At 44.2% G+C, this 18036-nt stretch overlaps 1 protein-coding gene across 1 annotated transcript in view; it reads left to right on the top strand.

Moving 5' to 3' along the window:
- Nucleotides 1–18036, top strand: part of SPINT1 (serine peptidase inhibitor, Kunitz type 1) — a 223578-nt gene that overhangs the window by 99605 nt on the left and 105937 nt on the right. Inside the window, exon 2 of the mRNA XM_085626845.1 lies at nt 11208–11359. Coding sequence (XP_085482971.1) covers nt 11208–11359 — 152 coding nt within the window. The remainder of the gene's footprint in view (nt 1–11207; nt 11360–18036) is intronic.

The raw sequence follows: 18036 nt of genomic DNA, 5'->3' as shown, positions 1-18036 counted from the left end.
GACCCATACTACGACCCAGCAGATGTGCCACAAGACCCCACCCCTACAGGATCCCCAGACCCATGGGATGATTATAATAATCCAGACATCCCAGATGTCCCACAAGATGACCTTTATCCATCCAGGTCATCCCCACCAGAAGACTCGTTAGGTTTTCACCACCTACTTCAGAGGGCGGCACATTATCACGGGGTAGAGCTACATACTGACCCAGTAGAGGAAGATTTCCTCCTAGACACCTTTGATACTGCACATAGGTCTACTGCAATACTACCTATGCTCAAAGGGGTAATAAAACATGCGCCAGATGTTTTTAAAGACCCAGTCAGGGCTAGGGTCCTAAACCCACGCATAGAGAAAGTATAAAGCTGCCCCCACAGATCCTGCCTACATCAAAGGGCCAGCACCACTGGATTCCCTAGTGGTATCCACAGCCAGGAAGGGATCTAATTCCCAGGCGTCAGGCGAAGCACCACCGCCTGACAGAGTCCAAGCTCCTGGACGCGTCAGGAAAACGCACTGCGTCACAGGCACCCAATATATGGCGTATCGCCAACACTCAAGCGCTATTGGCCAGATACGACAGAGCGCATTATGATGAACTAGAAACCATCATGCACCATCTCCCAGAAAAGTACAAAAATAGGGCCAATGAATTGATTCAAGAGGGTAAAACCATAACTAATACCTCTATACGCTGTGCCTTAGACGCGGCAGACACAGCCTCCAGGGCCATCAACACTAGTGTCCTCCTCCGTCGCCACGCTTGGCTAAGAGTTTCAGGCTTTAAACCTGAGGTACAAGCCTCCATATTAAACCATCCATTTGATCAAGAACATTTATTTGGTCCAAAGGTAGACGAGGCCCTCGAGAAGATGAAGAAAGACACAGATACAGCGAAATCTATGGGAGCCCTACAGTCGCACCCTCCTAGGCGCTCCTTTCGCCGTTCTTCCTTTCGGGGCACGGGCAGAGGCTACTCCTCAGCGCGTCCACGTCCTACAAATCCCCTCCTCAGTCCACCTTCACAAGGGGTTATCAAAGAGGCGGCTATAGCGGTAATAACAATAAAGGCAGAGGCAAAACAAATACCGCCCGCTCTGCCACACCGCCTACCCAATGACTTCCCCCTGCTCCCTCCAGACCATCCCACTCCGGTCGGGGGCAGGCTACAAAATTTCCTTCACGTCTGGGAGACCATCACCTCAGACAGATGGGTGACCCAAATTATTCATTCAGGGTACTGCCTAGAATTAACATCTACCCCCAAACATTCCACCCAGGTAATCTCCCTCCTCCAAAAACATGCCATAGAACAAGTCCCCGCCAATCAGCAAAATTTAGGGGTCTACTCCCTGTACTTTCTGATACCAAAAAGAGACGAGACTCTACGACCTATTTTATATCTCAGGCCTCTAAACACTTACATACATTCGGACCATTTTCACATGGTAACCCTTCAACAGGTTCTTCCGCTCCTCTCCCAGAACGACTTTCTCACCACACTGGACTTGAAAGACGCATACTTTTACATTCCGGTACACCATGCTCACAGAAAGTACCTCAGATTTGTAGTGGACGGGCAACACTACCAGTTCAAGGAGCTCCCGTTCGGGGTCACAACAGCACCAAGGGTATTCACCAAGTGCCTAGCAGTAGTGGCGGCACACCTCAGAAGACAGCACATTCACGTCTTCCCATATTTGGACGACTGGCTAATAAAAGCCACGTCCTACAACCAATGTGTACACCACACCGCCGCTACAATCTAACTACTTCACCAGCTAGGTTTCACGGTGAACCACCAAAAGTCCCAGCTGATACCATCCCACACAAAGCAATACCTCGGTGCCACCATAGACACCTCAAAAGCCATAGCCTATCCCAATCCTGCCAGGATTGCAAGCATCCAGGCTTTGCATCAAAAATTCATACCTCAACACTCTCTCCCAGCAAGAGTGTTTATGCAACTAATAGGGATGATGGCCTCTTGCATTTTCATAGTACCTCATGCAAGACTTCAGATGCGTCCACTCCAGGAGTGCTTAGCACACCAGTGGAACCAGGCCCAGGGGCAACTGACAGATCTGGTGTTGGTAGACGGTCGCACCCATCTCTCTCTGCAGTGGTGGAACACCACAAATCTTTCCAGAGGTCGACCATTCCTGGACCCGGTTCCACAAATAATCCTAACAGACGCATCGCTCTCCGGCTGGGGAGCTCATCTGTTACACCTCACAGTGCAGGGCACATGGACGCCGCAACAAACGTTACACCACATCAACCATCTGGAGTTACTGGCAATCTTTCTAGCCCTAAAATCCTTTCAGACGCAGATTTCAGGCAAGGCAGTCCTCATTCGCACAGACAACATGACTGCCATGTACTACATTCAAAAACAGGGGGGCACACGCTCTCCACAGCTCTCAACTAGCACAGAGCATATGGAGATGGGCAATTCCACACAAAATCTTTCTCCTAGCCCAACATGTCCCAGGAGTCCAAAACACCATGGCAGATCTGCTCAGCAGACAAACGCAGCAGATCCACGAGTGGGAACTTCACCCACAGGTTCTTCACCCGTTCTTTCAGAAGTGGGGGTATCCTCAGATAGACCTCTTCGCCACCCACGAAAACAAAAAATGCCCAAGCTTCGCCGCCAGATACCCACACCCATTGTCCAAAGGCAATGCGATATGGATGAACTGGTCAGGCAAATTTGCGTACGCCTTTTCCACTGAAATGCGAAAGCTACAACAGCACTCCCTCACGCTCATCCTAGTAGCTCCAACATGGGCCAGACAACCGTGGTACACCACGCTGCTGGAACTCTCGGTAGTGCCACTCCAAAAGGTACACCTCTCACCATGCCTCCTAACCCAGAACCATGGAGAGATCAGGCCCCCGGACCCAGCTCTGCTCAACCTTGCGATCTGGCTCCTGAGATCCTAGAATTCGGATACCTTAACCTTCCCCCTGATTGCATGAACATTATCAGAGAAGCTAGACGCCCTACTACTAGGGCCTGCTACGCTGCAAAATGGAAAAGATTTGTTGTTTACTGCCATAACAACACAATCAACCTTGTAGATGTATCTATACAGCACATCATATGTTACTTGCTCCATCTACAAAGGTGTAACCTAGCATATACATCCATTCGGTTACACCTCGCAGCAATTGCTGCTTACCTACAAAACAGACAGCACCTATCACTTTTCAGGGTGCCTGCCATCAAAGCCTTCATGGAAGGCCTCAAAAGAGTAATTCCACCCAGAGTACCACCCTCACCTGTGTGGAACTTAAATATAGTTCTCACAAGGCTAATGGGACCGCCTTTCGAACCTTTGCATAAATGTGAACTGCAATTTCTCACATGGAAAACAGCTTTTCTGGTGGCCATCACTTCCCTTAGAAGGGTCAGTGAGATACAAGCACTCACTATACAGGAACCTTTTCTCCAAATGCACCAGAACAAGGTTGTCCTCCGCACCAACCCAAAATTCCTACCCAAAGTAATTTCCCCCTTCCATCTAAGCCAATCGGTAGAATTACCGTTTTTTTTCTCGCAACCTCAAACTGTTGCAGAAAGGGCTCTACACACACTAGATGTTGAAAGGGCATTACTTTACTATATCCAGAGAACACAACCTTTCAGAAAGACCAAACAACTATTTGTCTCTTTCTCTCCACCACATAAAGGCAACCCCATCTCTAAATCAGGGATAGCTAGGTGGATTGTAAAATGCATACAGATTTGCTACCACAAAGCAAAACGAACGCTATCTGTTCCCCCTAAAGCCCACTCTACACGGAAGATAGGGGCTTCTATGGCTTTTCTAGGGAACATCCCATTAGAGGATATCTGCAAAGCAGCGACATGGTCAACACCGCACACTTTCACAAAACATTACTGTGTAGATGTGCAAACCAAGCTAGTGTGGGCCAGGCTGTACTAAAAACACTATTCCAAACCACTGCAACGGATACCGGTGGTCGCCGCTAGGGTTGGGTACTGCTATATAGTCTATGCAAAAGTGTGTAATCTGCAGCTCATATGCTTTGAACGGAATATGCTACTTACCAGTATGCATCTGTTCTTGGCATGTAGAGCTGCAGATCTACATACGCCCACCCGCCTCCCCGGCTACCTGTATCCGTTCCAGTCTATCTTATTTAGATACAACACACATGGGTTTCTTTACTATTATTACTACGCCCCATCTTTCCCTGCTGGCGAAAAACAATCTGAGGATAGAGCCGAAGCCCATGCGCAATACGAACCAAAGGAGGAGTCACCGACCTCGTGACTTCCAAAGACTTTCCAAGAGGAAAAACAAACTGCAAACATCCAGGCCCAACACCTGATGGCGATCTATGCAAAAGTGTGTAGATCTGCAGCTCTACATGCCAAGAACAGATGCATACTGGTAAGTAGCATATTCCTAAGTGAACATGGTTGGCAGTTCTGTGCTACCCGCCTGTTTTGGGATGATAATCTAGATGCCCTACATGTACAGGTGGAAGAAACAGGTGCCTATGCTGGCATATTTGGAGTCTTGTTATACAGTACCTTTAGATGAAACATCATTGCTCTGCAGATTTATTTGAAATAAGCAGCCATACATCTTCAAAGCTATGGGAGTAATCCTGATAAAGTGTTAAGATAGGTTGTATTAAAAAAAAAACTGTGGTGTGTTTTTTCTATAGCATGAAGCAGGTGTCTTTCAAAGCCAGAAAACTTTACACATTAGAACAGCCAATACAAAACTGTGATAGAACTCAACAGATCTGTATATGCTTCAACAAATTATTACTCGAGGCGGTAAGCGTAAGAGGAGTTTTTAGAATGTCTAAATGTGCATCTTTAAATAGTTGACTAAAGGGTGTAAAGTTCTGCTACACCCTTTAGTTAATCCCCTCTATGGAATGGAGGTACATGGAATTATCAAATGTTTCATGAGCAGCCTCTTGCGACATGATGCTCATAGGGTTTGTTTGGGATTGAATGCTGCAGGTTAGCTATTGTAGGAGCTTTTCGGATGTCTTTTGGTGTCTGTTTATTTTGTACTATTTCACCTCTCTTTTGGAAAAAGTGTAGAACACACAGCTGCCCTGAGTGCTGAAGGGCTCTTGTTATATATCCCTTGTGCTAGACCTGATAATGATTGATGGAAGGATATTTAGTAACTGTTCATAATCTACAGATGCTATCCATTGGAAGCCAGTTTAGTGCTTTTCATAGGGGTAAGTCAGTCAGTCAAAGATCTTTATTCGGCTAAATTAGCCATTAAAGAGCAGTAAAAAAACATTTGAATTACATAAATATACATAGCAAAATTAATCTTTGACAAAATCAAAACACAGGAATCCTTTTTTTACAATGTTACGAAGCCGAACTGCAGAGGAAATAAACCTACAAATCATTAAACAAATACATTCATCGTTTAGGAGAAGTAAATGGCGTAGAGCAGGTTGGCACTTTCTAATATTCAAAAATCTTAATAATGGTTTTAAAAAGGTACGTCTCGGGCCAGAATAAAATTTGCAAAAAAACATGAAATGTAAAGTGCTCTGTGCAGAAAGGGAATCACATGGACACATTTCTAGCTTAGTATCACAGTATACATCACATGGATACGACACCAGGAGATGAGCAATACCCATCCTGAATCTAATCGGATAAAACATCTTGGCCTGATTAAAATAGAAGGAGAGCTACAGTTCGATTTTTGGGGAGCTAACTAATAGGGAGTGCTCTACAACCCTTTTTTTTGCCTTCTCTTTGCTATCTCTTACTTGTTTCCAGTAAAAGAGAAAATCCTTTTTCAGATTATTTTTTGAGATTGCAGAAATATCATCCGGTGTGCTGAAACAGTCCCAGCTTCCCTAGTTGTTCATATAAGATAACCAGGGAATTTCTTTTATAGAGTCTAGTTTCAAACAATCTAAAATGATATCACGGTTCAGGACTGGTGCACCCTTAGTCCAAATGATGTGCCAGAGCTTCAGAGGAGCTAATTGCGCATAAAAAGTCAGCGGTGTTACACCTAGTTCGTTGTGACACATAGTGGCTGGAGTGCTTTTCGGTAATGTCAATATGCGTTTTAACATCATATTTTCCGCTCTCTGAAGCCCCAAAGTTTTGGTGAAGCCCCATACTCCAGCACCATACAAAGCAACGGCACATGTCCGTGCTTTGTAAATGTCTATTATGGCTTTGATTGGGCGAGAGCCTATTTTTTTTGTGAATCTGAAGATGGCCTCGGCGTTTCTATTAAAGCTTCCAATCCTTGCATCTACTAGATGTGTCCATGAATTTTTTTCATTAAAAAGTATGCCTAAGTAAGAAAAAATTGATACCCGGGACAGTGTTTCATTATTTATATAAAGTTTTTGTTGGAGATTTACCTATTACCATTACATGTGATTTTTAGGTCTCGCCTGAGACAGCGCTTTAGCGCTGCTCTGGCGAGACTTATAGTAAGCGAGTTTTGGAAGTGCAAACAGTGGCTTTTCAGGCCTCCAAATACAGTGCATGTGCGCCGGGCGCGCGCACCATTTGGCAGCCTGAAAAGCACTGCCTGATCACTTTCACGGCCGATTGATGTCCTCAGTGAGCCGCGCGGCCACTGAGGACATCAAAGTGCACACCATTTGCCACCCCCTTCTTGCTTGTTGTTTCCTTTGATCCCTATCTTTCCCTTTCTCAATCTCACCCTCTCCCTGCCTTTTACAACTGCGGCCCGCACCACTGTGCCCGCCCCCACTCCCCCCTCCCACTCCCTCCTCGTCAGCTTCAATGCGCTCTTGTTGTTATTCGGCCGCGACTGCTTCCACCCCCCCCCCCCCCCCCCCCCACCCTTTGCTCCTCAGACCGGCTGGATCTTGCAGGCTGATCTCGCTTCTTCATCAGAAATGTTATCGCTTGTCAGGATCACAGTATTGCTTGTTTCTACTGCAGGCACGACGTACTTTTGTTTACATTCAACTTTCCAAACAGCCTATCACGGTAGAGCGTTATTCCAAACTGAGCCTTCCTTTTCCCCAGCGAGCGCATTGCTCATCTGACCCCCCCTACTGATTTTTTCACACATAGTTTTGCCTTAATTCCAGCACACTAAAATGAAATCACTCGGGCGAACTCTTTCACAGTGAGTTACATTTTTCTTTCCATCAGAGCTGTCAGCGCTTTCCTGTTTGCTTCCCAGTGGATATTCGGTCCATTGTGATCAGCGCGGCACGTCCCTTCTTGTTTACAAATCACCCCTCCCTATCTCCTCAGCAAACTTGGAGTTCCTCTTTGTTCAAATTACAGGGGCTCCTTGCATGTCACTTCCCAGGCTAGTTTTTTGGGGCAGCTTCAGCTGCATACAAAAATGGGGACTGCACATGCATTTTTTAAAACTTTTAATCAGCCCGACTAGGGCCAGGCTTCATCTTTGGCAGCCGCATGCTTTTGCTGCCTGTTAAATCTTTATAGAGAAAGCACGCTTCTTTAAAGATAACCCTTCCCTGGGAGCACAACACCCGATCCCCCATCGCAGGCTCCCTGTGCGTTTACCTCCAGTGGAGAGACATGTGCAGAATTGTTTGTCGTGTCAAGATCTGGTGCCGCGTACTTTGATTGTGGTATGAGCGCCTCAACAAACTTAGTTTTTTTAATATATTTTAATATATTCGTTAAACATCAGGCACGCCTTTTTCATTTCATGCACCTGCTGTTTGAGCAGTGCTACAGGGAGAGGGCGGGCATATGGACACTATTTATTTGTTGTAACTCCCTCGGGCCGTCCCACTGCTCAGTCAGTGCTTGTGGTTTTTTTTTTGGTTTAACAACATGGCACATCCACAACAATGGCGCCTGCTGCCCGCAGCCCACGCTGGTCCCGGGCGCCATGCGTTATTTAGGTTTCAGGCCGCTTTTACAAGAACATGGGATTTCAGGACTACTTTGTTTGTTCGAGCACTTAAACGGAGCACCTATAAAGAAAAGCGCTTGTATTTTGCGAATCCAGATCTCAACAATACTGAGCGCTCCACTACCCCTTCCCGCCCCCCCTCCCCCACTGCCTCTGCAGGCTTCAATAACAGTAAGACATGCCCGGTCTGCTGCCATGCGCTTTTGTGGTTTAATGAGTGCCCGTTTGTTAAGTGTTTGTGAAATAATGACAAATCTGTTAAAATAGTAGGTGTAGTAAGTAAGACCATCCAACAATTCTCCATCAGTTGGCAAGTAAGGGACCATGCTGGAATGGTAAACTCCAATTCCGGACTACTTAACTATTGGCCCGCCCACTGTTTAATCTGGGAAAGATGGTGCTTGCGTGTGCCTGTGGAGAAGGGAAAAAATAATCAAAAATGTATGTTCGCGCGGCTCTTAAGTATGCACCAATAATAATTTTCATACAATTTTTAAGACCTAAATGTTCCGCTAAGGCACTTCGCATATGCTATTTGTACCCTCAAAGGTCCTTAGGCCCTGAGAAGTGAAAGGTGATTGGTGAGAGCAAGTTCTGCTAAGACATTTATCATTTATGGAGACCACTGTCCTACTCATACTAGTTTGGGCTTATGTGGATGTTTTTGGGGAGCATGGACCAAATTGGCGGCCCAATGTACTACCCTAAGGTCACTGGTTCGAGGCCCTGTGGTTCCAATCAATCTTCAGTTTGTAAATGCTCAGTCACTACTGGTAAATAAATATTTGAGTGCGTAGACTTTAGCATGTGAACTGCCAGAGCCGCAAAGAAATGGAAAACAGGAGTGAGGATAGTATTTAATGTTCTTTGCGGCTTTTGTTCTGTGAGATTTCATGCAGCTGAAAGCAGCCCCGTCCTGTACATTTTTTCTAGGTGTCAGAAGCAGACCTGCTGGCTGAGAGCCTCTTGGTTACTCAGCGAGTCGGTTTCATTTTTGAAACATTTCTTCCGCCAGCCTGTTAATTTGTAAATGCATGAAGACAGGGGGAAGGTAAGATTCTTTCTGTTTCTCTTGTAAGCCATGGGCCGGACATTGGAGGAGGGGGAGGGTTAGAACCGGCCACGGTAATAGAAACAAGAAGAATCTTACCTCCCCCCTTGTCTTCATGCATTTACGAATTAACAGGCTGAAAGACAAAATGTTGCAAAAATGAAACAGACTCGCTAAGTAACCAAGAGGGTCTCAGTAAGCAGGTCTGCTTCTGACGCCTCTGGAAACTTTCAAGGCAGCTCTAATCTCTGTGCCTCCTGCAGAGCCCGGAACTTGCACAGTAATTATCTACCGAGTGCGGGAAGCACGAGTCACCTACAAAGCATTGTGAGGGAAGCCGTTAACAACAAGCATTTGCAATGCAATAGGTCTCGCAGTTACACGAGTTAAAGCTATTCGCATTGTAAATGACAATGCCAATAGGCATTGTTATTTGCAATGTCAATAGCTCAAACTCGCGTAAATGCGAGACCTAATGCATTGCAAATGCTTGTTCAACATTGGTTTTTAGGCCAAGATCACTCATAAAATCGTTAAAACCAGTTAAAAGCCTTTGTAATCCCACCCCAGTTCTCGACATTAAAACACAACCATTAGCGTATAGTAGGGCCGGTAAAGACCTGGTACCTACTATTGGTGCATCTATGTTACCAGTTCTGATGTTACTTTCTAGGTCGTTTTATATATAAGCAGAATAAAATCTAAAAATAGGGGTAAGTTCTGATGTCTCCTTTCAGTTTTGGAGATTAGTTGTGATACTTCATTCAGGGCTGGCTTCCGTAGTGTCGAGCTGGATTTCGGCTGGCTTGTTAATAAAGCAATCTCATGCTAGTCTAGAGTTTGGAAAACAGTCCAAACATCTCTTAATACCAGGTGATTTAGACTATGTATGGTTGTAGTTACATTTAGGCCTTTAATGGGAGAGTTTTAGTCCAGTATGAAAGGCTTTGTTTATACAATTCTGGGTGAGGCCCATGTTTATTTGTGTTCAGAAACCCATAGTAGGTTGTAGTGCTAGTTGGGTTCATGGTAATGAATAGGAATTTGGTATTTTCTTTGTGTAGTTTGAGGAAGTGGTTGGACCATAGCATCAGAGGTTGTTCAAGGTCCTTTTTTTTTTTTTTTTTGATTTTTTAATTTTTTTTTTTTAGGTCTCGCGTACCAGATAGCTGGTTAGGGAAGTACCCATTTTGGGGTTGAAGCACTAATTCATGTTCCAATACTGAAGAGTATTGCAACAAGATTGACTGTAATGCGAGTAGTCTTTGTAACGTCAAATGAAACTCATTGGAAACTCTTGTGCTCAAATACCCAGACAGATGGCACTTGTCCTGATCAAGGGTATTCTACTTTACTTGGAGTTTGCACATTGTTGTGTAAAGAGGTAGTGGTTTGGCACTCACTCTCGTGCCTAAGGTGCACGCCAAATAATCAACCAGCGGGTCACTACAAGACTAATCTTCTTTGAATGCTATTCATTATTTTGTATGTATTTTTTTCATACATTTGAAGGCACATTTATGTTTCCTAAATACAGATTTTTTTTTAATTTGTTTTGTAATCTTTTTATTCAGAATTTGTTTTTCATTTGACAAAACCAGGTCATTACATGATTTATACTTGGTACATTTCTTCAGGTACTACAAAGTATTTTCCAGATTCTGTAATGTTTCAGGTCTTTAGTTGGGCTACACTTGAGGCAATGGCTTGTTGATAATGGAATGCAAATCCTTCAAATGCTTGATCATCTTGTTTGATTTTTCTTGCATTTTTCTCTGTTATGTAGAGACCAGGCTTGTTGAGGTTTTTTTCATATATTTGAATGAACTGCAGTCTGCTTTGGCATCTCCTTGCCCATTTGAAGTCTATTATGTGAAGGTAGACAAGTGAAATACCGCAATACTGTGCCTGAATTCCTTTTCATCAATACTTATTTTATCCATCAATGCAGTGCTTTGAATGGAATTAAGAGACAAATCATTGGTTCGATATGAGATTGCAAAACAGGTCTGTTTTTAGAAATCTAGAGAGATTGCATGTGTTTAAGCATTGGACATCATTAATAATGTTGTTGGAATTAAAGTGCAAATATTTAGTTTAATAGTTTTCCGGTCACTAATTGGGAGCAATGATATGAACTATTTCAGCACTTCAGTATGAGCAGAAAAGCACACATCTCACAAACTATTATATTTTCTTACACCCAATAACATCTTGTTGGTTTCGGTCTTCAGGCGACGACGTTCCTGTTGCCCGAGCTGGAATGGACATGAAGGTGCAACCCATGGAGCCCGTTACCCTCAGTGGAATAGACAGCTGGGATAAAGAAGGGATTATCAGTTATGAATGGGAGCAGGTCTCTGGCGATCCCTCTGTGGAGATGGTGGTAAGTACAGTTGACACTAGTGATTGATGCTCAGAGGAGTGTACCTATCAAGACTGTGGTTATGCCACTCAACACTGGTTAGGGTCGAGTCAGAATGAAGAGGCAGTTTGTCTACCACTATGCTAGTTCTGTTGCAAGACCAGCTCTTTAGTTAAAGTTTGCCCTACCTTAATGTTCTTCTGGGCTTTTTCTAATAAAAACGTGATAAACTAAGGATGGTGAAGCAGAGCTGCACACAGTTTGCATGGCTAAGGGTGTAGGCATTCTTTTGTTAGTTTTTATGCCATATATGATGGATGTGGCAGACTGCTGAATGGAGTAACGCGTTTCCCTGAGCTCTTCAGCCAGCCACCTAAATCGTTCATCATTCCAGCATTTGGTGGATTAAAATTTTATATCTGGCACAATGATCTGAAGAATCCCACCCCACAGTAGAATAGGGATGCAGCAGCAGCAGCAGGCAGACCCCACTGACACACACAAATGAGCCGGGACCTGCCCATGTGAAATTAGCTACCTGGCACAATATGGCAGCCGCTGCCCTCTCACTCTGTGCTAAAGTGACTTCCACTGCAGCGCCACAGGTGAATAATGCTGGCCCCCTGCTATAGGACTGGAGACCCGATAAGAGCTTATGATGCTGAAAGGAGGGGCTACTCCAAGCAGCATGCCAGGAGGCTAAACCCCCCTGGCACCAATTGGAGCGGGTATTGGTCCCAGCACAAATGTGAGGTGGCCTAATTTCCCAGGCCTGCAAGAGCTAAAAGGACCAGACACAATTCGCGGCGGGGAGCACCCAGATCTCTTTGGCAGAGATAAAGCTTAGTTGAGGATTCCAGCAAGTGTGGGAGTGAGCTAAGAACCCTGAAGGAGTAATTTCCGCCTCATTATGGAAAAATACAATTCTAGCCTCGACTGACTCCTACTATGCTCCCTTTCTTCTCTTTGCAGTGTCAACTGGTGCAACCACCACGTTAGTAAAACCTATGACGTGTAGAGGGCAACCGACCTTATAATAAGAAGTTTGTAAGAGTAATACTCCCTTGATAACACAAAGTGCAGATTACTTATAATAACAAAACTAAGTGCAAAATAGGAAAAGGTGAATTTGCAAATAAAAAAGAGCAAAGTAAACAAACCAGGGAATCTGTTGGCCTTTTAACTACAGCATTGATATAAAAATGAAGGTCAGTGTACCCCATGCCACAAGGAGAAAGCAAGTGGAAGGTAGCACCTGAACGGGGGTGGGAAAAGAAGCCAGTAGCGAACACCAAACACGGATACTTAACCCTCCCCTACTTTTCATCAACTGTTTTCTACTAATAAGGGGTGAAAGAGGAAAGTAGGTACGAACTCTTATTAAACCGGGCTGAAGCATTGATAAATCAAGTCCTTTGATGAAACAATGGCTATCCCTACCCTCCCACTTCGAATCTCAGGCCTACAGACGTCTGTTAGTAGTGCAGATAAGGGCAAATCTTAACCGCAATGTATAGAGCCTGAAAAATTGGACACAATACTAAAAGCAGTCTAAGCCACCCAGGAAAACGGAGAAGTCCACAAGGAATTGACCAATAGGGAGAAAAATGTATATTAAAATGTATATGGTAATCCTTGACCTAGACCTATCACAAGAAATTGTCCAATAGGGTCACACAAACTGGGAGTTACAACAGCTAAAACCCGCTAAAGATAATCGGGAAATTAGAGTACTGGAATGCAGCAAAATGATCCAACACCTTGAATATAGAGCAGAAGATGCTGCGGTCTGCTCAAGACGTAACAATATACGCGTACTAGGTCTACCAGACGTTCTAGAAGTCAATGCTGTTGGCTTTCCTGGTAGAGTGGTTAGAAAAAATAGGTTGTCCCAAAGAGCCCAATACATGTTTCCGCTGTTAAGAGGGCGCACAGAGTCCCTGTGAAAAAGCCTTCGAGGGGCACCTTCTAGACTGGCTGAAGCCCAGCTCCTGCACTACCATGCCAAGGATGATATTCTGAGAAAATCCCACATTCTTGCTAAATGCAGTTTGGATTTTCCTGGATTACACAACTGCCACCCAGCAGAGCTGTGGTTCACTTTTGAAAGTCAAAAGGCAGCTGTGAGCTACAGGACTGAGATCTGTGCTGCTATTTCCTCCCAAACTGATGATGACGGCAAATTAGTCTTCTTCACAAGATACAAAGGTGGTAGCAGAATAGATGGAACATAGGAGAATCTAGCAAGGAGATCGTGAAACACTGCGCCACTGTTGAAATGCCAGGGAAAGAAAACTGAAACTACAAGGGTGCAAAGGACCTATGAGAAGACTGGCATGAGCCACAATTGAAGCTGACTTAGCATCCTCGGGCTCGCTACTAACTACAATATCACCTGCTATTGCATTAGATGCCACAACGCACTTATCTGGCACATAATCTGGAACAGACCGCTCGCAAATAGGAGGTGAAGGGCCATCCCATGTCACACTGAGATCAATTGATGACCGTTGAAAACTAAAATCCTAATATTCTGTAGCCTGCAACGGACGGCCCTCTTGCAGGTGCGGCCTGAGCTCTACACTGGAGTTTTGTTCCAGACAGATTCTGAAGGGAAATGCAACAGAGCAGCCAGTGTGTAAGAGCCTCGTTTGTTCTACAAACCTCCTCACAGTGCATACTTCCTGTGTTGTGGAGCTGACCTAATTTTTTGTAATTGCTGAATGGAGCATTATTACTTCTGTCTTTGGAAATACGGAGTGGGGACTTTGTTGCAGTGTGGGCAAAACAATGATGCCTTTGCAGCCCATTACAAATACAAGAGCCAACATGGAGGGCAAACCATGATTTTATGATGTGTGGTCATGAATGGAACATTCTGTGTGTGGCTACAGCGAATTAGCTGGTGTTGCTTAGCAGCAGAAACATAGGATGACAACTCAACACATATTCAATCTGATTATATGGAATGTGTGGAGAATGAGTGCAATCACAAAACATTTTAAGGTTCGATCATATCTTGGGTGCAGGCAGCATTTCTTCAAGAAACCTGCTTAGCAGCACAAGAAATAAACAAAATGCAGGAGGATAGCGCAACTGTTTGCAACAGATTATTCCTCCTGTGCCAGGTGTGCCTAGTTATGGACTTGCTATGGGTTCCTCTTTGTTTCCTTAGAACCCTGCATAGACATACAGAGATATGTGGGAGGCTGGATGACTTAAACCTAGTATATATAAGCATCAAACCTAGATCAGTAGGATTTTTACATCGGAACACCTAGGCAGGTTGCCAAACACCCCATTGTTGCAGGGAGGTGGCTACACTAGTATTCTAGGCATGGACTTGGACAACTCTCAGCCGTCTTTAGCAGATAATGTGATTGAAAAAATAATTGGAACATTAAACAATTGCCGGATGGGCTGAAATCTGGCTGATGCATGGCAGGAGCAATTTCTGGATACCCAAGAATGCTCCTTTTACTCCCCAATGTATGCTCTCCCTCATAGATGGGATCAAGTGCTCTGCTTCACCTTTCTGCTAGGCTCTGTTCCTCACCCTTAATGTTTGGGCATAGCCCTGTCCAACCACAAGGCACAGGTCAAATTTCAGTAGGGGCAACTACACGGTGCTCTCTTATAGGATAGCAACAGGATAGGACATTTAGAGACAACCTTAAGGAGGCCGTTTATAACCACTTTAAGGAAAAGGAAACACAGGTTCAGTCTTTGGGAATAGGGGATGTTTAAAGTGTTAAGGGGACATTGCAAAAACGTAGTTACAGGACTCTGTACAACGCTGGCAGCAAACTTCAATACATTAGATATATCTCTGCCTTTTGAACTCAGTCTTAATACAGGACCCTACAATTCACAGCGAGTTGGGTCACAATCTGAACATCCCCTCGAGGTCTCCATTATAAGAAATAAATAGCCAGAACGCACGTTGAAGGGGACAAGGCACAATGACTTCTGACATGGCGAACAAAGTCTGAACAGAGAGCATCCACAATTGTTTAGTTAAGGATTAGAGGGGGAGGATGGGATGCATTGAAGCTTGAGTACAGCACCAACCAAGATGCATGCAAAGGTGCTGCAGGGGACCGTTCCAAATCCAACAAAGGAGGCAATGTTGGTTTCTATAGACCTTTTTCTAAGCTAAACTCTGAGTATAAATATTAAATAAATTCCTGTCTAGAAGATTATATGTCTAGTTACCCATATTGTTCCACCCAAAACCGATTTATTTCAAAGTATAACACAGATTCTACTGATTGACCCTGAAAAGAGCTTTGATACACTAAACTTGCAATACATTATGGCGATGCAAAAATAAAAAGCTTTTTGACAGCGATATATTCGATTTCGCTACTATATACTAGCAATACAGCCAGGGTCTAAAAAGGGGATTGTGACTTAATCTGCATTCAGGATATATAAGAGATCTCACCAGGGAATTCCCCTATCTCCAATGCAGTTTCCATAAGCAAAAGCACCACTGGCTGGCGTTATGAGAGCGAAAGGCAGGGAGAGGAGTATACCATGGAAAAGCCATATACATATCATTTTGCTATGCAGATAAAATTTAATTTCTGTGGGATGGGCCCACTGGGCTTGAGGATTCAGTTGAGGCCCTCATGTTCTCTGGTGGGATCTCTGCCCTTAAAGTAAACTGATCTAAGACCTCTGCATTCCGGATAAAAGCGGGAAGTGGTTAATCCAGGACTGGAACATTAATTTTAATACGTTGGGAGCTACACACCTTTAGACATTTGGGGATACAGATCTACCACTCAGACTCTGATCTACTAGAGGGGGACCTAGGCAAGAATTTAACTGCTCTTAAAGGGTGCATGATATTTTGGCAAACGTTGCACCTTGCAGTGTCAGGCTCTTTGCTGTTTTCAAGATGCTAATGCTCTTATGGTCAATATATCACTTCATAAACTTGCCAATCCTAATACCACAGAAAGTATTCAGGGACCTGGACAAACTATTGACAACCTTAATCTGTGGTACTGACTGAGAGTCATCGTGCTGCTGTATGTCTGTTTATGAATGCAGCCTAGGGACTCTACTTCGAAGTATACTATCTTGCTTCGCAATTGCAGTGGGTGACGAGATTGTCATACAGGGCTCATGTAGTTGAAATTGGCAACCAAAACCAGGAGCTCCTCTCAAGGGCTTATTAAACAACTTGATTATTAAGAAGGGCCTGATTCACAGGGCACATCCCAAGCTCCTGCAAAGCGCTCTGAGAAGCTTGTGAAGAGACCTACAGAGGACTCCTCAAATCCTTTCTTGGGGCCCAGTGATTCCACTTGTGGACTTGCCTAGGCCCTTGGGCATGTCTGGACAGCAGTTAGTGTTGGGATTGCCACTCCCAGAGCCCTTTATTATTGGTCCAGGATCTGATGGAAGGGGAGGACTCTGTGCTGGGCAGTTCATATGTTATGAGGCAGTAACGGGCACAATATATAAGCTGTGAAGCATAACCGAGACAGATCCAGACACACTGGGTCTCACAGGTTCTGTAAATAATTGGTGACGGTAATTACTTAGTGATGTGGTTCTATCGGTCACTGCTCGGTGTTGCAAAAACAGGCTTGAATTAATCAAATACTAAGGGGGAGGCTGGTCTAGGGGGATTAGAGGATAATGAATGCAGCCGGTTCCTTGTCCTTGCACTCACAATAACTAGAAATACCAGATTTCAATTTTCTCAGTATAATTGTATATAGCGGACTTATTTAACTTGTAGGTAAACTAAGAAAATATTTGGGATAGATACTGCTGTAGACCAAGATGTACAGTGTCTGAAGTGGGTTTTAGGCACGTATAGAAATGTCCAAACCTGAGGAATTTCTGGGAAGGTGTTGGATAGGTTGACGGTTGCTGCAGGTAGAGGGTTTGAACTGCCGCAGTTTTTCATTTGGTCTGTTACCATGACTAAAATTTAAAAAAAAGTGGGTACTACATTTCTAGATTTAGCTTTTGTATTAGTCAAGAGAGTAATCGTAACACTTCTGAAGTCTATGACTGCCCTCCCCAACCAACCACTCAAAAGATGGCTGCACTGTGGGTAGATATTAAGGTAGGTGGAAAGCCTGCCATTGCATATAGAAGAGAATGGGAACATATGCAAAAAGCCTGAAGGTGCTGCATTGGACGATGCGTTCTCCTTTGTCAGAGCGGGTTGGCAGTGACACACCACCCGTACCAGATGATCCACATCCAGAGTCCCAGAATTTCTGATCCGGACCTATATAAGGCATGGGTCACTCTTAAAGAATTGTTGGGAACAGGGTTGACATACAGCTTGTAAGACCACAGGATTAAATGATAAAGAATGATCAACTGCCACCACCCCCTAAGGATTATTGATAATCAACCTTTACTCCCTGAATATATTATTTCCTCATCCAGGGATGTGCTTTCATGATGCACATTATAACATGACACTGTGTTGAATAGTTCAATGTTAATGTTGTTTTGTTGCTGTACAGTTTTTTGGCATGGGTTGAATTAAGTTCACACTGTCACGTGAATAGCGTATTAATGTAGAGAACATTTGGAGAATATTGGACAATCAGTAGTGCTTGCCTAGTTGAAAATGGTTTCCAATTTGTGACTAGCTAACTGGCGGCTATAGCAGCAAACGTGTGGAGGAGCATTGTACGTGCCAGCCACTTAAACGGATA

Source organism: Triturus cristatus, chromosome 9 (assembly GCF_964204655.1).
Source record: "Triturus cristatus chromosome 9, aTriCri1.1, whole genome shotgun sequence".
NCBI classification, from domain to species: Eukaryota; Metazoa; Chordata; class Amphibia; order Caudata; family Salamandridae; genus Triturus; species Triturus cristatus.
Note: the sequence above shows the minus strand (reverse complement) of the source record. Positions and strands in the feature narration are given on the sequence as shown.